The 24,181-nt window shown below is 42.1% G+C and overlaps 1 protein-coding gene, 1 non-coding gene and 1 pseudogene across 4 annotated transcripts in view; 2 read left to right on the top strand and 1 right to left on the bottom strand.

The window, feature by feature from the left end:
• Positions 1–24,181, top strand: part of SCP2 (sterol carrier protein 2) — a 114,807-nt gene that overhangs the window by 78,698 nt on the left and 11,928 nt on the right. For all 3 annotated transcript variants that reach the window (XM_059689552.1, XM_059689551.1, XM_059689550.1), the window contains one exon: positions 14,993–15,086. In XM_059689552.1, the coding sequence (XP_059545535.1) occupies positions 14,993–15,086 (94 nt within the window). The remainder of the gene's footprint in view (positions 1–14,992; positions 15,087–24,181) is intronic.
• On the top strand, positions 5,096–10,249 carry LOC132231065 (ATP-dependent RNA helicase DDX50-like; annotated as a pseudogene).
• On the bottom strand, positions 6,731–6,859 carry LOC132232248 (small nucleolar RNA SNORA11). The gene has a single exon (XR_009452369.1). It is a non-coding gene; the product is annotated as a small nucleolar RNA SNORA11 (small nucleolar RNA).

Here is a 24,181-nt window from a genome sequence, read left to right as displayed (position 1 = left end):
TATTACTTGTTTTTAGGCCTTCTCAGTGGACACACACACACACACACACACAAATTTAGTTTCATTTTAAAAGATATTTAAGGACTACATGCAAAAATCTTATATCTGTCTCCATAGTAATGTAGCCTCTCTCCCCCCCCCCCTCAGTTAGTTAGCAGTTAGAATGAAGAAATTATATAAAAACTACTTAACTTTCATCTGTCTATAATATCTTTTTAAAATTTCATTGACTGGAATGATCAGAAAGGCAGTGTTGATCAATGGAAAGAGCACTCTATCAACCTTTCCTCACACTGCCTGCTTTGGGCATGTTAACGTAACCTTTCCCTGGTTAGAAAGGAGTGATAACATGCAGGGATTAGAAAACGAACACATGAAAAATACACATTGTAGTTGCTCAATTAACTATTGATTTCTGATCTCCCTGTGCATTTTTCTTTCTTCTTTCCTATTTCTTTGGTTTTTGTCACTGGTCAAAAGGTTGAAAATGGTTGTATTACTAAATTATAAATATTATCTAGGGGTTTGAAAAAAGTGAACTTTAATTTTTAGTTCAGAATGGGGAGCATACGTAACTCATTGAAACCCACAGTTTGGCTCTTTGGGTTGGATTTCTGTTTGTGATGGGATCACATGCCTGCTCTGAGGTCAAGGGGAGTTGCTGATTGCAGATGAACCTTACTCTCTAGACCTCGTGTGCGTTGCCCAGTCATCTGTAATTAGAACAAACTGATTACTGGTAAAATGTGAGATTTGGAGATAGAGATATGATCAAAGTGTAGGGTTCTATATTCTTCCTAAACACTAAGAAAAATAGCAACCACTTAAAAAAATTTTAACAGCTTTATTGAGACATAATTCACATGCTACACAATTCATCCATTTTAAGTGTACATTCAGTGGTTTTTAGTGTATCAGAGTTGTGCATTCATTGCCACAATCAATTTTAGAACATTTTCATCACCCCAGAAAGAAACCGTGTACCCATTAGCAGTTACGCCCCAGCCCCTGTCCTTGCAGGCGCTGGCAACCACTAATCTACTTTCTGTCTCTATGGATTTGCCTATTCTGGACATTTCATATAAATGAAATCATAAAAACCGTGGCCTTTTGTGACTGCTGCTTTCATTTAGCATAATGTATTTGAGGTCTATCCATGTTATAGGAATAAATGTAATTCAGGCATACCTCAGATGTTGCAGGTTCAGTTTCAGACCTCTACAATAAAGTGGTTATCATTAAAATAAGACAAAAATTAAGCTTGCCACATAGATTGACTTTTCCTCTTACAAACTATTTCTCTGTAGCATGTGGTGCTGTTTGATAGCATTTTACCCACAGTAGAACTTTCAAAATTGGAGTCAGTTTTCCTAAACCCTGCCACTGCTTTAAACTAAGTTTACAAAATATTCTAAATCCTTTCTTGCATTTCAACAGTCTTTACAGCATTTTTACCAGGAGTAGATTCCATCACAAGAAACACCTTTCTTTGCTCATTCATAAGAAACAATTCCTCATCAATTAGTTTTATCATGAGATTTCAGTAATTCCATCATAAGCTTCAGGCTCCGTTTCTAATTCTATGTCTCTTGCTATTTCTACCACATCTGCTGTTACTTCTTCCACTGAAGTCTTGAACCCTTCAAAGTCATCTGTAAAGGTTCAATCAGCTTCTTTCAAATTATTGTTAATGTAGGCATTTTGACCTCTTTTCATGAATCACGAATGGCATCTAGAATGGTGAATTCTTTCCAGAGGGTTTTCTGTTTCCTTTGCCCAGATCCATCAAAGTAATCTCTTATCTATGGCACATATAACCTTACATAATGTATTTCTTAAATAATAAGACTTGAAAGTTGAAATTGCTTCTTTATTCAAGGGTTACAGAATGGATATTGTGTCAGAAGGCATGAAAACATTAATTTTACTGTACATTTCCATCAGAGCTCCTGGATGACCAGGTGTATTGTTAATGAGCAGTAATATTTTGAAAGGAATTTTTATCTGTGCAGTATGTCTCAATAGTAGGCTTAACATATTCAGTAAACCATGTTGTATAAAGATGTGCTGTCATCCAGGCTTTGTTGTTCCATTTATAGAGGACTGTAAATATTTCTCTCTTCTCCGTGTCCAGCGCAGGTAGAGAGTGGTCCGATTCCTGAGTAGGGGCGGCTGGGGATTGAGAAAATGAAAGAAAGAGACAGACACAGAGATGGAAGGAAAAAGCTGGGGCCTGGTGGGACCACTGTCCTCTGATGGAGAGACAGGGACCCAGAGCCAATAGAGCATGTTTATTTTATACAGCAAAAAACAGGAAGGTTTATGAAAAGTCAAGACAAAGGAGATTATGTGCATTCTTGGGTGGACCCAAATCATATTCATTCCTGGTGCTTGGCTGGATTTAAAGAACAAAACCTACCCCCTGACACCTGGGCTGAAGGTCAAGCTGACAACACTCCTGCCTCTGGCAAAGTGTGTTTCCAGAACGTGGTTTTGCCAACGCTACTGGGTTCAGCTGACAGTAATTAAAGAAATTCCCATGTGCCTTCTCAGGTGCTCTCTACAGAGGACAAAGTAGATGTAGCATAATTCTTTTAAATATACTTTATTGATTTTTATAGAGAGTTAGAAACATTGATGAGAGAGAAACATTGATCGGCTGCCTCCTGCATGCCCCACACTGGTGATTGAGCCTACAACCCGTGCATGTGCCCTTGACTGGAATCAAACCCAGGACCCTTCAGTCCACAGGCTGATGCTGTATCCACTGAGCCAAACCAGCTAGGGCTAAAGCATAATTCTTAAGGGCCCTAGGATTTTCGGAATGATAAATGAGCATTGGCTTCAACAAAGTCATCCAGCTACATTGGTTCCTAACAAGAGAGTGAGCCTGTCTTTTGAAACCAGGCATTGACTTCTCTCTAGTTAATGAAGGCCCTAGATGGCATCTTTTTCCAATATAAGGCTGTTTCGTGTACATTGAAATCTGTTGGTTAGTAAATAGCCACCTTCGCTAGTTAGTTTAGCTTCTGGATAACTTGCTAAAGCTTCTACATTAGCATTTGCTGCTTCACCTTGTACTTTTATATTATGGAGATAGCTTCTTTCCTTAAACCTCATGAACCAACTCCTGCTAACTTCCATTGTTCAATTTTTTATTTTTTTTTTATTATTTTTTTTAAATTAAATCTTTATTGTTCAGATTATTACATTTGTTCCTCTTTTTTTTTCCCCCCATAACTCCCCTCCTCCCAGTTCCCGCCCCACCCTCCGCCCTCACTCCCCACCCACTGTCCTCATCCATAGGTGCACGATTTTTGTCCAGTCTCTTCCCACATCTCCCACACCCCTTTCCCCCCCAAGAATAGTCAGTCCATTCCCTTTCTATGTCCCTGATTCTATTATAATCAACAGTTCATTCTGTTCATCAGATTATTTATTCACTTGATTCTTAGATTCACTTGTTGATAGATGCATATTTGTTGTTCATAATTTGTATCTTTACCTTTTTCTTCCTCTTCCTCTTCTTAAAGGATACCTTTCAGCATTTCATATAATCCTGGTTTGGTGGTGATGAACTCCTTTAGCTTTTCCTTATCTGTGAAGCTCTTTATCTGACCTTCAATTCTGAATGATAGCTTTGCTGGATAAAGTAATCTTGGTTGTAGGTTCTTGGTATTCATCACTTTGAATATTTCTTGCCACTCCCTTCTGGCCTGCAAAGTTTCTGTTGAGAAATCAGCTGACAGTCGTATGGGTATCCCCTTGTAGGTAACTGAGTTTCTTTCTCTTGCTGTTTTTAAGATTCTTTCTTTATCTTTTGCTCTTGGCATTTTAATTATGATGTGTCTTGGTGTGGTCCTCTTCGGATTCCTTTTGTTTGGGGTTCTCCGCGCTTCTTGGACCTGTAAGTCCATTTCTTTCACCAGGTGGGGGAAGTTTTCTGTCATTATTTCTTCAAATAGGTTTTCAATATCTTGCTCTCTCTCATCTTCTGGCACCCCTATAATTCTGATGTTGGTACGCTTGAAGCTGTCCCAGAGGCTCCTTACACTATCCTCGCATTTTTGGATTCTTTTTTCATTTTGCTTTTCTGGTTGGATGTTTTTTGCTTCCTCGCATTTCAAATCATTGACTTGATTCTTGCGCTCCTCTGGTCTGCTGTCGGGCGTCTGTATAATATTCGTTATTTCAGTCCGTGTATGCTTAATTTCTAGTTGGTTCCCCAATATAAGATCGAGGGTCTTATTAGTTTTCGTGTAGATCTCATTAAGTTTATCGGCAGCTTCTAAACAGTTCTTGAGAGACCTTAAAAGTGTGGTTCTGAACTCTATATCTTCCTTTGACAATTTTGTCCTGTTTCTTTGTCTCCGCATTTTGTTATGCTTCCTTGGTGCACCCCCTAGTGGTCTTTGTTTGCAGTCTTATAGTTAAATCTTGATTGTTGTAGCTAATTCCAGGGAGGGTTTGACCTCCAGGCCAAGTGGCTATGAGAATCAGCTATGAGTGTCAGCAGTGAGAGAACTTCTGTCCTCTAGGGAGGTGCTAATCTAGCCTTTGCCTGAGGCTATCCGGCAAATGCCTCTGTGCAGGGCTTGGGCGCGGCGGCGGCTCGCACAAGATCAACAGGGTGGGCCGGAGAGAGCAGTTATGGCGGCTCTCAGTCCTGTCCCCAGGGGCTCTGCCTCTCTGAGTCCCAGCACCCGCTGCAAAGCTGGGAGAGAAAGCTGCACTCGCTCTGACCGAAGCCAGACAGTCCAGCTTCTCCCGTTTGAGTCTGGGTCCCTAAAGACTCGCCTGTATCTGGAGCTCAGAGTCTGCAACTCCCTCAGGATTGAAAACGCCAACCACGCCCTCCGCCGCCAGCCCGCTCCGCACACTCCGCACCTCAGAATTTGACTTCAGCACTGCGCCTCCTCTGAGTGTCCGTGTGCGTTTCTCTTTCCTCCTAGTTGTAGGACTTCCACTCAGCCAGCGTTCCTGTGGTTCTGGGTGATGTCCCTTCCGTTTTTTGGTTTCACTTTTGAAGTAGTTGTTCAAAGCAGCAAACTCCGGCGTTAACCTATGCCGCCATCTTGGTTCTCCGATTGTTCAATTTTTTAAATGGAATTTACTGGCGGTGACATTGGTTAATTCAATTACATAGGTTTCAGGTGTACAATTCGATGATCCATCATCTGTATATTGTTGTGTACACCATGCCAAGTCAAGTCTCATTCCATCACCATTTATCCCCCTTACACCCTCTTATACCTCCTCCTAACTTCCCTTTAACTTCCAAGTTTTCTTCTGCAGCTTCCTCACTTCTCTCAGCCTTCATAGAATTGAAGAGTAGGGGCCTGGCTCTGGATTAGGCTTTGGCTTAAGGGAATGTTGTGGCTAGTTTGATCGTCTATCCAGACCATTAAAACTTTCTCCATATCAGCAATAAGGCTATTTTGCTTATAATTCGTGTGTTCACTGGAGTAGCACTTTTAATTTCCTTCAAGAATTTTTTCTTTGCATTCACAAGTTGGCTGTATGGCTAAAGAGGCCTATCTTGGCTTTCAGCATGCCTTCCTCACTAAGCTTAATCATTTCTAGCTTTTGATTTAAAGTGAGAGATATGTGACTCTTCCTTTCACGTGAACACTTAGAGGCCATTGTAGGGTTATTGATTGGCTAATTTCAATATTGTTGTGTCTCTGGGACTAGGAAGGCCCACAGAAAGGAAGAGGGGGTTATGGCTGGTCAGTAGGTGTTCATGGTGTCCCAAAACAAGTACAAAAGCAACATCAAAGATCACTGTTAACAAATCACCATAACAAATCTATATATATTCTATATATATAAAAGGCTAATATGCAAAGTGTCTCCTTGGGAGTTTGACCGGGAGTTCGATCGCTTGCTAGGATGTGCACTGACCACCTGGGGGCGGCGCAGACGTAGGAAGGCTCCAGCAGGCAGCTGGCAGTCGGGGAAGGAAGGCCCCAGCCAGCACCAGGAAGGCCCCAATCAGCCCTGATCGCCAGCCAGGCCTAGGGACCCTACCCATGCAGGAATTTCGTGCACCGGGCCTCTAGTATTATAATGATTAATAATAATAATAATAATAATAATAATAAAGTTTGAAATATTATGAGAATTACCAAAATGTCATATAGAAACACAAAGTGAACAAATGCTGTTGGGAAAATGGTGCTGGTAGACTTGCTCTACCTTTTTTATTTTAGCTCTCAGTTGGTGCAAAGTGGTATTTCATTGTGGTTTTGATTTGCATTCTCCTAATGGCTACTGATATTGAGCATCTTTTTATGTGTTAACTGGCCATTTGTATATCTTTGGAGAAATATCTATTCAGATCTCAGCCATTTTATTTATCCTCACCTGAGGATACTTTTTTCATTGATTTTTAGAGAGAGTGAAGGAGGGGAGGGTTCCTTGCCTCCCTCACATGCCCAGACTGGGGGCTGGAGATCGAACCTACAACCCAGATACATGCCCTTGACCAGGAATTGAACCCGTGACCCTTTCGTCTGAGGGCCAATGTTCTAACCACTGAGAACACTGGCCATTTTTAAATTGGATTGTCTTTTTATTATTCAGTTGTAATGGTTCTTTTAACAACCACTTTTTGAGAGCCTAGTGTGGACCAGGACCTTGCTCGGTGCTTCACATGTGCTTCTTTGTTTAATCCTCATAAAAGCCCCAAATGGTAGGTTTATATCTTATTTATTTATTTATTTTTTACACTTGTAGGGTGCTTGTGCACAGGAAGGCCACACGTTTTGTGCCCCTTGTCACAGTGACCCCAGTTCCTGTTGGGTGTGTTGTAAACAGAGGAGCCATTTCTTCAGGCACCCTGCTCTGAGCACACCCCTTAGGTTTATATCTTATTTACAGATGAGGAAATTCATGATCAGAGTTAAAACTTATCTAAAGAGAGTTTCAAGTGGTAGCAGTCAAGATTCTAACCTTTATATGAGTTTAAAGTTCCTGTTTTGTTGGCTATTCCGTGCTTCTGATCTTTGACATTGTTGAAACAGTGCCCGTATTCTAGGCCTTAGAATGAAAATTTTCAGGAAGCATAGAGGGAATTCATACACCAAATAATCTTCAAAGTCCCTTCCAATATTTTATGTACTGTATTTATTTCAGGAAACTTGTGTATAAACCAAATTAAAAGACAACCAGAATTTAGTTACTGCTAAAAGAACTTCGTATAGAATGAAATCATGAGGAGCATTCTTCTGTAATATGAGTAATATCTTTTCTGAATTTGTTTAAATTATTATATTCAGTTTCAGGGCACATATCAATAAATTGTAAGGTATAGGGATTTTCAAAAAATATTGATAAAACATTTTATATATTAACTCCTTTTCTAAGCTGGTTGAAAAGATGGTTAATCATTAGCTTGATATGCTTTTCAAAACAAGATAAAGAGATATCTGTGACCTGCTGGAACTTGTTGTCTGGACTCTGCCCCACAAAGAATCAAGATACTTTTTAGATATAGCTTTGGCCCAACACCACTCTGCCCCCTCTTCCTTTCACTCCGTTGCTAGTGAGTGATACAGAAAGTCAAGGCACCATTATGACTCAGATGAGAAATCCGAAACAAGAGAAAATGGTGTTGCAGTTGACCTGGATGCTCCCAAGTCAAAAAAAAGCTAAAATGAAAGAGAAGCTAAATGGAGACACTGAAGAAGGATATAACAGACTTTCAAATGAATTTTCCGAGTCTCATAAGAAGAAAAGATCTGTCAAATGGAGATATTGATGAATATGAAAAAAATCAAAGCGAGTGTCATCCTTTGATAGTTCTACTCATAAGTCAAGTGATAATAAACTAGAGGAGGATGTCCAGTGTTTACATCCCCATTGCACAGTTACAGAGAGAAATTACCTGAAAAGGCTTCAGAGAAGGTAGTTTTAAAGTTTTGGTGGCAACCAGTGTGTCTGCCCATGGTTTGTTCACTCCTGAGGCTGACTTGGTGATTCAGAGTCCTCCACAGGATGTTGACTCCTATGTTCATTGCTCTGGACGCACAGGTGGAGCTGGCCAGACAGGGATTTGCATATGTTTTTATCAACCAAGAGAAAGAGGTCAACTAAGATACATGGAACAAAAAGTAGGAATTACTTTTAAACGTGTAGGTGTTCCTTCTACAATGGATTTAGTTAAATCTAAAACCATGGATGTCATTAGGTCTCTGGCTTCAGTTTCTTATACTGTTGTTGACTTTTTTCCAACCATCAGCTCAGAGACAAGAGAAAGGGGCTGTGGATGCAGAGGCTGCAGCATTAGCCCATATCTCCGGTGCCTTGAGTTTTGAACTGCGATCTTTGATTACCTCTGATAAGGGGTTTGTGACCATGACTCTGGAAAGCCCAGAAGAAATACAGGGTGTCAGCTGCGCTTGGAAAGAACTTAACAAAAAGCTGAGTAGTAATGCTTTGTCCCAAATTACCAGAATGTGTCTTCTAAAAGGAAATATAGGTGTTTGCTTTGATGTTCCCACAGCTGAGTCAGAAAGGTTACAGGCAGAGTGGCATGATTCAGACTGGGTAACCTCAGTGCCCCAAGTTACCCAAAATGGAAAAATATTATGATGGAAATGCAGCTTTTAATTCTAGACAGAGGAGTGGCTGGCCAAGTGGCCGGGATGTCAGTCAGGTAGACAGAGTCGACGTGAGTCGGTCAGGAAGTCAACCAGATGGTAGAAGACAAAGTGGGGATAGAAATCAATCAAGAAGCAGGGGCCACAAAGGGAGTTTTGACTGAGAATTTAATAGCTAATGTAGAAGTGTGTGTTTCACTATTTCTGCCTAATCATGTACATTATCCACCAAAAACTAGGTCATCATAGTTGCGGGATGTGCCTGCTATTTGCAAAGAAGTTGGTTGTATTTAAAAAAACATATTTCACAAAAATGGATATAAACAAATCAACTTATCCAGTTAACCTTTGAATAATAAAACCTTTTTTAAAATACATATTTTTATTGATTTCAGAGAGGAAGGGAGAAGAAGCGAGAGATAGAAACATCAATAATGAGAGAGAATCATTGATGGCCTGCCTCCTGCATGTCCCGCACTGGGGATTGAGCCTGCAACACGGCATGTGCCCTGACTGGGAATTGAGCTGTGACCTCCTGGTTCATAGGTCAGTGCTCAACCACTGAGCCATGCTGGCCAGGCAATAACACTTTTTATTGTCTATTTTTTTAAAAAAAGATATTTTGTACACTGAAAAATGCTACTAATATGAGTTATTACTTTGTCATGTACAATTTGGAAGTGGCAAGCTAGAGAAAGGTACAATGATAATTAAAAGCTGAAGAGGTGCCTGACCAGTGTGGCTTAGTGTTTGAGCGTCAACCTATGAACCAGGAGGTCATGGTTCGATTCCCGGTCAGGGCACATGCCAAGGTTCGGGCTCAATCCCCAGTAGGTGGCACGCAGGAGGCAGCAGATCAATGATTCTCTGTCATCGATGTTTCTATCTCCCCCTTCTTCTCTGAAATCAATAAAAATCCTATATAATAAAAGGGTAATATGCAAATTTACCCTAACAATGGAATGACCTGGAATGACCGGTTGCTATGACATGCACTGATCACCAGGGGGCAGACGTTCAACGCAGGAGCTGCCCCTTGGTGGTCAGTGTGCTCCCACTGGGGGAGCTCCACTCAGCCACATGCCGGGCTGATGGCTGCGAGCACAGTGGTGCTGGCGGGAGCTTCTGCTGCCTCCTTGGCAGTGCTAAGGATGTCCGACTGGCGGCTTAGGCTGTGGGGAGTGGGCCTACGCCATCAGCCGGACATCCCCTGAGGGTTCCCAGGCTGCCAGAGGGATGTCCGACTGCCATCTTAGGCCTGATCCCCTGGCCTAAGTCAGGGCACATGCTGGGTTGCAGGTTCAATCCCCAGTGCAGGACATGCAGGTGGACATCCCCCGAGGGGTCCTGGACTGCGAGAGGGCACAGGCTGGGCTGCAGGACTACTTTGAGTGCACAAATTTTCATGCACCAGGCCTCTAGTCCACCGGTCGCCAACCAGTGGTCCGCAGACCAGTGGTGGTCTGTGAGGTCCAAAAGGTTGGCGACTGCTGTTCTAGTCTATAATAATAAAAGTGTAATATGCTAATTAGACCAGACGTCCTTCCGGACGACCTTCTGGACGAAACTGAGGATGTGAGGGAAGCCCGGATATCAGGTGCCTGCCAGTGGCTGGAGGGAAGGCTGGGTCCTGGGTGTCAGAGGGAAGCCGGTGCTGGCAGCTGGGGGGGAAGGAAGGCCTACTCTTGCACGAATTTCATGCAACAGGCCTCTAATATATATATATATATATATATATATATATATATATATATATATATATATATATATATATATGCTGAAGAGTTGAATTAATGAAATGAAATTGGCCTGTGGAGGACTAGTCATGGCCATTTGATTTTAGGTCACTCATTCAGACTTTTGACAGAGAAGATGGTGACCATAGACAATTTTGCTCCAAATGGAACAGGAAAAAATTAGGATTTAGGTAAAGGAGAATTCAGTGTAATTTCTGTTTCATTTAGTCACTATTTACTGAATACCTATTGTGTGCCAAGAACTGGGGATATAATTTTTTTTTTTTAAAGATGTGGTATCCTCTCTTGAGAAGCTGACATTTAGTAGGGATTCATAGCAAAGTAATTTCTCAGCCAAGGTCTTGAAGGATAAAAAGGAGTTTGCCAAGACAGAAGTATTCCAGACATAGGGAGCAGCGCTGGCAAAGGCATGAAAGCGTGAAGTAGCATTCCGCGCTCTGAGAGCTGCACACGTTTCAGCGTGGCAGGAGCTTAGGTTCCATGCCTTGTTCATGACTTGAGTAAGATTCCTCTGGTAGGCTGGCTTTCAACTTCTTACACTTCCCACACCCACTCTTTCATCCTCATTCTCAGCTGATTACTTTGTTGCGAAATCCTAAGCCATTAGACCCAAACTTCCTCATCTCCCATCTCAAGATCTGTAACCCTGTGGAGAACCACACCCACCTGATCCTCTTTCCCTTAAGTCTCCTTTTCCTATATCTCATTCCCCTGTCACCTCAAGACTTCTCTCCTTGTAGCTCCTTTCCCCTGGTTCATTACCATCATCAGGCTAACATGCTCAGTATGTTAACCTTAAAACAAAAACAAACTTTTTGATACTATACTCCTCTCCAAAGACCACTCCATTTCATTGTTCCCCTAAAAGTAATGTCTCAAAAGAGCCACACTGTCTCTTTCCCTCTTCTATTCACTCTTTAATTCACTATAATCTGACTTCTATCTTCCACCACTGACTTCAGATTGCCTTTGTCCAAGTCACCTGTGCTCTCCATGTTGCCAAATCCCGAAGGTGCTGGACATAGTTTACTCCTCCCTCCAGATTCTTCCTGCCCCGTCAGCTTGTGTGACACCGTGCTCTACTGGTTTTCTTCTTGCATCACTGGCTCTGCTTCCCTTCTCTCCCAGACTTATAGATAAGGGAGTTCTGGTGTTGTCCTGGGCTCTCTTCTTTCTTCCTTGTTCTCTCAAGAGGAGCTTATCAGTTTCCATGGATTTAAATATGTTCATTATGCTGATGATTATCTCCATTTTCTCTCCAGCCTGGACCTCTCTCCTCTGAGCTCCAGACTCTCATGTCCAACTGCCTTCTTGTCTCAGAAACATCTCATACTTAATGCACCTAAAATGGAACTCAGTCCCTCGTATTTCCTTTTATCAATAACTGGCATTGCTATTCTGAATCATCCTTGCCCTTGCCCCTACCACTTAGGTTTCCCTCATTCTATCTGGATTCTACCTCCAAAATTTATTTTGAATCCACTTCCTTCTCTCCATCTCCACTGGCCACCTGCCTCCACTGTAGTCCAGACCATCACTTCTTACTTGGACCAGCCTCCTAACCAGCGCCCCACCTCTGTCCTTACCCTCTTCACCCCAATTCATTCTGGATACTGTTGTAAGAATAATCACAAATTAAACGATTTCACTTCCTTGTTTAATCATTTCCGTGGCTTCCCAGATTTCCTACTGTGTTGTGCATGATCTGGGCCCTGCCTGCTTCTCCAATTTCATGTCACTGTCTCTGCACTTACTGTGCTCCAGTGACATTGGTCTGTTTTACTTTCTTTTAACATACCAAAAGCTATTTTCTCACGGACTTGGCAGTTTCTTCTTTGAACGGCTAACTTCTTTTCTTCCTTTAATTGGGTCTTGCTTAAATCCATCTGCTCAAAGATGTCATTCCTTGATTGCCCTAAAAGTAGGTTCTTCCTCTTTTTGTTTGCTTCCTAACACTTGCAATTGTTTTGTCTGTTTACTTCCTTTTCTTCTCCACTGAAAAATTGTAAACTCAGTGAGGAGAGGGACTGGGCCTGACTGCTGTTATACTCCTAGTTCCTGGAACAATGTCTGCCATGTAGCAAGCACTCATTAAATATTTATAAAACTAGAAGCCCGGTGCACGAAATTCGTACATGGGGGTGGGGGGCGTCCCCCTCAGCCCAGCCTGAACCCTCTCCAATCCAGGACCCTTTGGGGGACATCCCTCTCACAATCCTGGACCGCTGGCTCCTAATCGCCTGCCTGCCTGGTTGCCCCTTACTGCCCCCCATCCCCGCTGGCCTGATTGCCCCTCACTGCCTCTCTGTGCCGGCCTGATTGCCCCTTACTGCCCCCCCATGCCAGCCTGGTTGCCTCTTACTGCCCCCTGCCCCCCACCAGCCTGGTTGCCCCATGCAGCCTGCTGTTCAGTCATTTTGTTGTCTCTCACTAACCCCCCTACTGGCCTGGTTGCCCCACGCAGCCTGCTTGTTCAGTCGTTTGGTCGTTCTTCACTTAATGCCCCTGCCAGCCTGGTCGTAGGCAGCCATCTTGTGAGGGCATGAGGGTTAATTTGCATATTACCTCTTTATTATATAGGATGATAGAAAGAAGGAAAGGGGAAGGAAAAAAGAAATAGGTGGGTAAGGAGAGAGAAAAAAAGAAAAGGAAGGAGGGAGGGGAAAGAAAGGAAAGGAAAGGCAGGGAAAGAAAAAGAAAGAAATTCTTACGGAGCAGCTGTTACACTCTTGACTCTTTCTATATCCTTCCTGTGTGTTCCAGTTATGGCCCCAGCCACCACCAGCATGCTTGCAATATGTCAGAGGAATTACCTGTTATCCTAAGGTGCCCTCATCTTCCTCAGACCCCCCAAGTTTCTAACACTTGAGGCTCTGGAGCCCATAACAGTCATGCCTGTCATTTTTCATACTTTGGATTCCATTTAATTCTGAAAGTCATTGGCACTCTCACCTTCCTTCCTACCTCCTCACCAGAGGTGCACAGAGAGGACGTATCTGGCTCATAATCATATAGCTAGTGAGTGGAGAAAGCCCTTAAATTTCAACTGAGGCCTTTGTGGCAATAAAGACTGTTCCTTCTGCCACATGAGGCCATTTATCTATAGTGGTTCCTTAAGTATCAAACAACCAATACTCAGACAGATGGTTGTTAATTTGTCAATTAAGAATTGTCCAAACCTATAGAGAATTTTTATAAGAGTTTATTTGAGTCAACACTAGTGACATATGCCAGGAAGCAAGATCTCAAATGCTTCAGAGAATGACAGTTTCACAGTTTCTTTTATGCACTGAAATTAAGGAGGGAACATAAGGAAGATTACATGAGGGTAGGAGAAAGCAAGGCGATTATTAACATAGATGCACAGAAACAGTGGACAAAGAGTGCTACGGCAGAGATAAACCTTTCACTAAAAAGTTATGTGCCTGGGGCGTGAATGCACACCATATCCTTACCAGTAAGGAATTTATGATCAGATCACCCTATGAGGTGACTTTTCATAGAACCCCTTTTTTCACCCACAAATTCATATATTGAATCCCATGTAAACAGTGAACCTCAAGTCCATCCTCTGCTTATTCCACACTTCCTTATGAAACCTGTTCTAATCACCATCATTCTCGCCTGGGCTTTGCAGTTGCCTCTTAACTAGTCTCCCTGCCTCCCCATTTGCCCCTTACAGTCCATTTTCTAACTGGCAGCCAGGTTTATTTAAAAAAACACACATGTAAATTGGATTATGCTACTTTCCAGTTTATACTCTACAGTTCTCATTACACTCGAAATAAAACCCAGACTCCTACTCATGTCCTAGAACGCCCCTCAGTATCTTATCCTGCCCTGCATGTTTCTGTGACCTTGGATCCTCCTACTCTGCTCTGCTCCAGCCATACTGGTTTTATAGTTTAACCGCCAAGCCTCAAGCTCTTTCCCCACCTAAACACTGACGTAATTCAAGTATCTCCTCCTCAGAGAGGCCTATCTGACTAGACTATCTAAAATACAATACCCGATACAAATAAATATACTTTCTCTATATCCCCTTAACCTGCCTTATTTTCTTCATAGTAACTATTCTTTATTTTTTTGCTTGTTCATTGCCTCTCTCCCCCACTAGCATTTAAGCTTCATGAGGGTAGGTTCTTTGGTTTACCACCTTTTCTTTTTTTTTTTTGTTTTTTTTTTGTTAATATATTTTATTGATATTTTACAGAGAGGAAGGGAGAGAGAGATAGAGAGTTAGAAACATTGATGAGAGAGAAACATCGATCAGCTGCCTCCTGCACATCTCCCACTGGGGATATGCCCGCAACCCAGGTACATGCCCTTGACCGGAATCGAACCTGGGACCTTTCAGTCCGCAAGCCGACGCTCTATCCACTGAGCCAAACCGGTTTCGGCGGTTTACCACCTTTTCAAGGATTGTGCCTAGCACCTAGTGACTACTCATGTTGGTGGGGGGGAAAATGGGGAGTAAGACTTGTTTTATGGGTTTAATAACAATTTTATTTGGGTAAGGGTCATAACATCTGTTTTTAGGGTTTTGGAAAATTAAACTGTATAAATGTTGAAAAACCTAGTACCTGAATGACTCCATGGACTAAAATGAAGTCTTTTCCCCAATTCTTTTAGAACTCATCAAATTGAAGCTGCTCCAACCAGCGCTGCAGTTGAAGGGTTTAAAGCAAATCTTGTCTTTAAGGAAATTGAGAAGAAGCTTGAAGAGGTAAGTAATATTTATCTAAAATACTACCAGAGGACCCAGAAGCTAGAGAAGTGCCTATAGATTTCAGGTGCTGCATGAAGTGGTACAGTTGAAAATTTATATTATACTAGAGGCCCGGTGCACAAAAATTTGTGCACTCGGGGTTGGGAGAGGAGGTCCCTCAGCCTGGCCTATGCCCTCTCACAGTCTGGGACCCATCAGGAGATAAGGACCTGCTGGTTTAGGCAGGTTGCGATGCCACCCTCAGTCACGCTCAGGGTAGGGCCGATTGGGGGGTTGGGGCACCACCCCCTGTCACACTCAAGGCAGGGTCCATAGGGAGGTTGCAGCGCCACTCATGTCATGCAGAGCAGGGCCGATCAGAGGGTTGGGGCTCCGCACCCTGTCACACTGATCCCGGTGCTGGGAAGCCTCGCTGCTCTGCTGATCCCAGGGCCAGGACGCCTCTCCGCTCCCCTGATCCCTGGCCCGTAGGCCTCTCAGCTCCGCTGATCACCGGGGCGGGAGGCCTCTCGGCTCCGCTGATCGCGGGGCCTCCGACTCCGCTGATCACGGGGCCGGGAGGCCTCTGGACTCCGCTGATCACCGGGGCTGGGAGGCCTCTCGGCTGATCACCGGGCTGGGAGGCCTCTGGACTCCGCTGATCACAGGGGCTGGGAGGCCTCTCGGCTCTGCTGATCACTGGGGCCTGGAGGCCTCTCGGATCCGCTGATCACTGGGGCCTGGAGGCCTCTCGGATCCGCTGATCACTGGGGCCTGGAGGCCTCTCGGCTCCGCTGATCACTGGCCCTGAGGCCTCTCTGCCCTGCTGCTTCAGGGCTGTTTGGCTTCGCTCTGCTTGGAGCCTGAGTATGCAAATTAACCGCCATCTTTTAGCTTCTATAATTGAAACATTGTATCTTTTGGAGTTGTTGCTTCAGGAGCTCAGAGCCCTGCAGCTGTGGGGATCCTTGACTTTCTCCATCGCTGGGGCAACCAAGCCTCCTATTCTCAGCTGCCTGGCTGCCAGCCGCCATCTTGGCTGACAGTTAATTTGCATATCTCGCTGATTAGCCAATGAAAAAGGTATCGGTTGTACGCCAATTACCATTTTTCTCTTTTATTAGTATAGGATTGTCGAGTATTGAATGTATTTTTTTTAATATATATTTTATTGATTTTTTACAGAGAGGAAGGGAGAGAGAGGGATAGAGAGTTAGAAACATCCATGAGAGAGAAACATCAATCAGCTGCCTCCTGCGCACCCCCCACTGGGGATCGAGCCCGCAACCCAGGCATGTGCCCTTGACTGGAATCAAACCTGGGACCCTTCAGTCTGCAGGCTGACACTCTATCCACTGAGCCAAACCGGTTAGGGCTGAATGTATTTTTTTTTTTTTCTGAATGTATTTTTGATATCTGAGTATCTATTACAGTTTCCCTGTAATTCTGATAAAAGTGCATTTCAGAGATATACAAATTTCCCAATTTGAGTTACATAAAGAACTGTAGTAAATTGCCATTAAGATCGTAACTCTTTCCCTAGCTGGTTTGGCTCAGTGGATAGAGCATCAGCCTGCAGACTAAAGGGTCTTGGATTCAATTCCGGTCAAGGAGACATGCCTGGGTTGTGGGCCTGATCCCCAGTGGGTGACGTGCAGGAGGCAGCTAATCAATGATTCTCTCTCATCATTGATATTTCTATCTCTCTTTCCCTCTCCCTTCCTCTATGAAATCAATAAAGATATTGATATGTTTTAAAAAATTAAAAAAATAAAAATTGTCAGACGTCAGAGCCATTTAAAAAAAATATCGTAGCTCTTTTCTCCATCTTTGTCAGGAAGATAATAATTATGGATAGAGTTTATATGTAAAGGGATTATAATTTATTTTGGTTTAATTTTATTCTGGGTTAAAAATATTTTACATAGAACCATTCAAAAGAATATTTAAAGTGAATCTTTAAAGTTACCTAATATTAAAACTCTCAAAAAGAAATCTTTTATGCCTGAATTTTTCAAAGTAGTTTTAAATTTGTTTTTTTCTTGTAAAAATGATGCTAATTTTTAAAACAAAATAAAAATTTTAATTTTAGTTTACTAAAATTTTAACAATGGTTGGCATTCTTTCAGACATCTCTTTATGTATATGAACATACAGTTTCATATAACTAGGATCATACAATACATGTTGAGTTTAAAACTATACTACATATGCAGATCTATTTTTATGTACAATAATTAGTTCTTGATAGATAATAATCATACTAAGATAATCTAACTGTAACTCTATCTCCAAAAAGAAAGTTACTTTCTTCAGGCAAAATAAGATATTTACTTAATTGTTTCAAACCTAAAGGCACTTGGGATTTTATTATTGACTAGTGGCCCAGTGCACGGATTCGTGCACATTGAAAGGAAATTAATTAGAAGAAATATTTTAATACTAGAGACCCGGTGCAATCACCAGTGGGGTCCCTCGGCCTGGCCTGCAGGGATTGGACTGAAACTGGCTCGCTGACATCCCTCAAGGGGTCCTGGATTGAAAGAGAGTGCAGGCCAGGCTGAGGGACCTCACTGGTGCATGATCGGGGCCGGGACGGACCATGGGAGGGCTCCAGGGTGTGTCCGGCCCGTCTTGCCCAGTCCCGATCAGCTGGACCCCAGCAGCAAGCTAGCCTACCAGTCAGAAAATCTTCCCCCTGGTGGTCAGTGCGTGTCATAGTGAGTGGTCGAATGGTTGGACACTTAGCATATTAGGCTTTTATTATATAGGCTCTGTATAAGAGAAGTGTCAAGCAAATTCACGATCAACAATGACAGATTGAAACACACGTGTGCAATTGGCGCCAGCGAGAGCTTTATATGGATCACATATGTGCGAGTCAACATTTATTTTTAAATTGCCAGTGCGTGTCATGTGTACCGGTCAGTCGGATGGTCAGATGGACATACGTTCAGTTACTTAGCCTTTCATATATATAGATTTCAATTTTGAGACCAGTAAGACACAGTTACACCCAGAGTTGCACAATTCCAATTGCATATCTACTAAGCTGATCAAAATGGCTGAAATAAAATGATTGAAAACATTTGAGCTATGTATTTCACTCGTGTTAAAGCCACAGTGTGAATGACAAACATTTTGCTTATCTCATAATTCTCTTATTATAGGACAGAGGACTTCTTAGCATTTAAAGTGATTGCATTGTGTATGTATGTGTGAGGGGGAGAAACAGCTAATGTTTCGTCAGCTCATGTTTGTCTTGACAAAGCACCCTGCATTTCTAGGATTTCCATAATGCTCAGTAACCTTTCTGAGGATGAGATGGCCAGTACTGACAGTTCTGGGCAGGCAGGCAATGGTCCACTTGTCCCACCACCGTCTTGTGGGAATACACCTGCGTGAGACTACCTTTTATTTTATAACCTGCTTTTTCCTCTTGACAGTATGTTTAATGCCATAAACATAAATCCTTACCATCAGTTTTTTAATTATTTTTTTTAATATAATTGATTTTTCACAGAGAGGAAGGGAGAGGGACAGAGAGTCAGAAACATCGATGAGAAACATGTGCCCGCAACCAAGGCACATGCCCCTGACCGGAATTGAACCTGGGACCCCCGAGTCTGCAGGCCTACGCTCTATCTGCTGAGCCAAACCGGTCAGGGCAGTTTTTTAATTATTTTTATTTTATTTTTTCCAACACCATTTATCTCTTCTTCCACCTTCAACTATGCTCCTCCCTTCTTCCCCCACAGTCACCACACTGTTGTCCATGTCCAGGCTCAGTATCTCCATCCTCTCCCCTCAAAGTCTCCCCCACCAGAGCTGCTTGCCTGCTCTCTGTCTATGAGTCTTACTAAGTTTATCGGCAGCTTCTAGAAAGTTCTTGAAAAACCTTAAAAGTGTGGTTTTGAACTCTATATCCAGTCGTTTGCTTTCCTCCATTTCTGTCATTTGTGTCCTATTTCTTTGTTTCCGCATTTTTTGTGCTTCCCTGTGTTGATGGAGTGGCTTTCTGTGCTAGGTGTCTTATAGGGCCCAGTGGCTCAGCCTCCCCAATTACCTGAGGTGGACACACTTGGTGCACCCCCTTGTGGGATGTGTGCACAGTCTTGTTGTAGTGAAGCCTTGATTGTTGTAGGTATCACTGGGAGGAATTGACCAATTGGCTGTGAGAATCAGTTGTGTCTGCAGTGGGAAAACTTCTGAGCTGGAGACACCCTTCTGGGGCAAGACTTGCTTCAGTGGGGCTTTGGTGCTCACTGAGTCTGCCCCCTGAGTGTGTCCCTTATGGGTCCGAGGGGTTGCAATCTGGATGGTCCCACTCTGACCACCGGGTATACTGGCTCCTGGATCTCTCAGGAGGTGCTAATCTAGCCTTTGCCTGAGGCTACTCAGCAGGAGCTCAGCTGTGAAGGAATGCAAGTTGCCCCGGGGCCGTGGGCCAGCTGCAGGTTTGTGAGGTAATTTTCAGATTGAAAAGCCTCCGTGCACAGCTTGGGCGGGGCGGGGTCCCGGGGATCAATAGGGCGGAGCAAACAGCTATGGCTGATCGTCAGTCCTTCCCTAAGAGGCCCCGAGACTCAGTGTCCGGGTAATCGCTGCAAGCACCTCTGAGAGGAAGCCGCCCTCGAGATGCGAATGATGCCAGACAGTCTAGCCTCTCTCCATATCAGTCAGGGTCCCCAGAGACTCGCCCTGGAGTTCAGGGCAGTAGGGAGTTTGAGACTCCCTCCCGATTGAAAAAGCCAACCGTGTCCTCAGCCGCCAGCCCACTCCGCGTCTGCCTCCGTACCTGTGGTGCACTGAACTTCCGCACCGCAGCTCCTCTGAGTCCCGGCATGCTTTTCTCTTTCCTTCTCGTTGTAGTATTTCCACTCAGCCAGCCTTCTTGTGGTTCTGGATGATGCCCTTTCTGCCTTTTAGTTGTATTCTTGAAGTGGTTGTGCGAGGCAGCAATCTCTGGTGTTTACCTATGCTGCCATCTTGGTTTCTCGAAAAAATTTTTTTCATGCCACCAACAGAGTAACCCGTAGTATAGTTGCTCCTGCCAAGTTGCCTTATTTTTTTTTTTATTACTTTATTCTGTTTCAAAATATAAAATAAAAATAACTAGTTTAGAGAGTATCTGGTATGGCTAGATGTCAACCATTGGATACTTCATTATTGGGATTAACAAAGCAGGGCTGTTTTTATTTCACAGTCCTCTTTTAGCTTTGCAAATGTATGCTTCTTGCTCCCATTTTAATTCTTTTCTCTTCCTTCCATAACTTCACTTGCATGGACCTTTTCCCTTTGTTTCTTTTCTCCTTCCCACGATTGTCAGTTTCCTAAATGTTTGCAAGACCAGAAAGTGAAAGAAAGTCTTGGAATCTTTTGTCAATTCATGCATTTTCTTCCTTAGCAAAGGAAACCCGGCAAGATATTTTATTTCCACTTTTGTCTTTGTTAGCAATACCCCATTGCCCTTCTTTGAATTCTCCTAATTTTTTGTTCTGATTATGTTTTCGACAGGAGCTACTCCTTGACCTTTTACCTACTCAGAAAGAAGTACTTTACAAGGAGGCACTTAGAACTTTGTTAGTATTAATGATCTCCGGTTTTGCAACAAATGTGTATTTGCTTTCCCCTTTTAACTCTCTCCCTCCCTCTTCAGTTGAAATGTTTTATTGACCAAAGGATATAAGACGATCAGATGGTTCTGAAAATTAATCTACATCTGTGTTAAGGAGGTGGGAGGAATTTCTCTCCAAGTGTATAGGTATAATTTCTAAATGTTGGCTGACATTATTCATGCTGCTCTAACTTGTTGGTGTCTGTCATCGCTCTCTCTATTCTGGAGACATTGTGCGAGCAGATGGCATGGTTTCACCTGCAAGTAGCCATTTAGGAGACGCTGGCCCCAAAGAAAGCGTGACTCTAGAATGGCCCAACACACCAGCATTATTAAGCCACTCTTCTAAGTTGTCTCCACAGAACCATAAGGGATAAAATATCTCAAGGAACGTGGAGAAGACTTTGGACTTTCTTTTAATTCATTTATGGTGACAAACTGCTTTCATAGTCTAAAGTTTGGAAGTATTGATGTAGTCTGCTTTGCAGTATGGTATAGTCAGTGGAAAGACCATTGAATTTGGTGTTAAACCAACCTAGGATTGAGTTCTGGTTGTTCTAGCCCAGGGGTGGGCAAACTTTTTGACTCGAGGGCCACAATGGGTTCTTAAACTGGACCGGAGGGCCGGAACAAAAGCATGAATGGAGTGTTTGTGTGAACTAATATAAATTCAAAGTAAACATCATTACATAAAAGGGTACGGTCTTTTTTTTTTTTAGTTTTATTCATTTCAAACGGGCCCGATCCGGCCCGCGGGCCGTAGTTTGACCATGGCTGTATAGCCTGACCGTGAGGGAACAGAGAGTTTAGTGGGAAGAGAAACATGGAAAAATTTTCCAGGAAAAAATTACTGCTTTAGCCAGAAACCTGGTATATATGCAAAGGGCTATCACAGTATCCAGCAGAGACAGGAAAGCCTTCCCAGAATATTGAGCATGTGAGCTGAGACTTGGATTGGTGAGAGTGGGGTAGGAATGGAGAACAGGAGGAGGTGAGTGACCCAGGAAAGGGCATGGGCAAGGGCCTGGGGATACCTGTGTTCCTGGAATTTAAAATGATCAGTATGCTTAGAACATAAAGTCTGAGGGACATTAAAAAGTGTCTGAAAATAACAGATAAATATCCTTCAGATCATGAAGAATCTTGAATAATATATAAAGACACACTTCATCCTATAGTCTGTGGGGAGCCATTTAAGAAACCCAAACCTGAAAGTGTTAGGTGGGTTATGTAAGGATTAGATGGATTATGTTAGATGAATTACTTGGAAGCTGGATAGAGAATAGTCTGAAGGATTTTTAATCTTTATGAGCCTCAATTCTTCTTTTCTGCTCAATGAGCTAATATTAATACCTGTGCAACTACTTACAGGGTTTTATGAAGATTAAAGAAAAAAGTATATAAAAGCATTTAAAAACTTTATAGCCCTCCAAAGATTATTATTATTGTTAATATTTTTTCCTAAAGTTAACTTAAAATAATTTGAGTGAGACCTTATAAGGGAGGCCAAAATAAGAGAATTTCTCTTTCACTTAAAAAAATCTGACAGTCATTTGAGTTTCTTGACATAAGGGAAGTACTGGTAGTTGATTTTAGGACATCACATGTAAGAAATGCCTCCATGACTGTTGAGATAAGAAGGCCTAGACTAAATAATTTTAGAATAGCTTCTTTGGAGTCCTAATAACTATGGTTGATTCTAGATAGGTTCAAGTGTGTTATCTATGTAAGAAAAAGATTGACACACCCACTAGGATAGCTAAAATAAAAAAAGACATAAAAATGTTATTGAGGATGTGGAGAAATTGAAACCTTCATCCACTGCCAGTAGGCTTGTAACATGGTGCAGCCACTTTAGAAAAAGAGTGTGGTAGCTCCTAAAGAAGTAAGACATCTTATGAGCCAGCAGTTTCACTTCTAAATATATACCTAAGAGAAATTAGAGCCTATGTCCATACAAAAACTTTTACACTACTTCTCCTTTTTAGCTAGTATTGTTGATAGTAATAGCTGCACAGGAGAAAGAACAATCAGCTGATGAATCACTAAACAAAATGTGCTGCATCCATACAATGGAATATTACTGAGCCACAGGAAAGAAGGAATTACTGTTGCATGTTTCAACCTGGATAGACCTTAGAAACATTATGCTTAGTGAAAGAAGCCAGTCACAAAAGACCATATATTGCATGATTCCATTTATGTGGAAAGTCCAGAATAAGCAAATCCACAGAGACAGAAGTAGATAATGGTTGCCAGGGACTAGCAGGAGGGAAGAATCAGTGTGGAGGGGTGATGCTAATGGGTATGGGTTTCTTTTTGAGGTGATGAGAACACTCTAAAGTGAGGTAGTGGTGTTGGTTGTACAACTCTGAATATATTAAAATACCACTAAATTATACTTTAACCCCTAGAGTGCCGGGAGCGCTATCAAAGCTTCGAAATGGCGTCCCGTTCTAAGTCTGCTTTTATTAGTGATGATGATATTGCTAAATATGTCAATGTAGTAAAGGTTTCCTTAAGTTTTTGAATATGTAACTTCATTTACTTACGATTCATAATTTTTTTCCTAAACTGCTGTAAAATCAGCAAAAATGCCTTGGCAATTTTAGCATAGTTCCTAGGATATTGGTTGGCACTCAAAGGGTTAAAAGGGTAAATTTTATGGTATGTAAATGATATCTTAATAAAGCTGTTATAAAACAAACAAAACACAACAAGAAGGAATGACTTAGATCAGGCTCTCTGCATCTGCATACATAGAAATAGAGGTTAGCCTCTGATGTTAGCTTACATAAATTCCTCAGGGATAATAATTATTTGAGTACTTCAGGCATTTATCACAGTGCCTGAACATAGTAAACACTTAAATCTTTGTTAAAAGAATGAAATGATACCAAAAGGAAGAATCTTAGAAGTAAATTATCATAGGGATATAAGGATAAAATAAAAAAGGTGAGAAATAAAAACTATTAGAAATGATAAGAAAACTAACTAAAAAGGTAGCCAGTTCCAAAATAAATAAAGATTAATATATTTTCTATACATTTGTAGTAACAGTCATAAAACAGAATGGGAAATATATTATTAATAAGAGCAATATGAAATACTTAAGAATCTACCTGGCAAGAAATGTATAAAAACCAATGTAAGGAAGAAAGGCAAAATATTGCCAAGGGGCATAAAGAACACTTGAAGATATACCATATTCATGGATGGAAGAACTTAATATTGTAAAAATGCTACTTCTCCCCTAAACAGATCTGTATATTTTATGTAATCCCATCTAAATTTTACAGTGTTATCAGGGCGGGAGTGGGGGTGGGGTAGAATTAACTAAATGATTAAAATGTATATCTAAGAAGAGGAAAAAGTCCAAAACAAATGCAAGAATAGCCAAGAATATTTGGGAGAGAGTAATTGTGTTGGGGATTTACTATACTAAAGAGTAAAGTATATTATAAAGTCATAATAGTGGCACAGAAATAGCAGACAG

Source organism: Myotis daubentonii, chromosome 3 (genome assembly GCF_963259705.1).
Source record: "Myotis daubentonii chromosome 3, mMyoDau2.1, whole genome shotgun sequence".
NCBI lineage: Eukaryota > Metazoa > Chordata > Mammalia > Chiroptera > Vespertilionidae > Myotis > Myotis daubentonii.
This window is presented reverse-complemented; position numbering and strand designations above follow the sequence as displayed.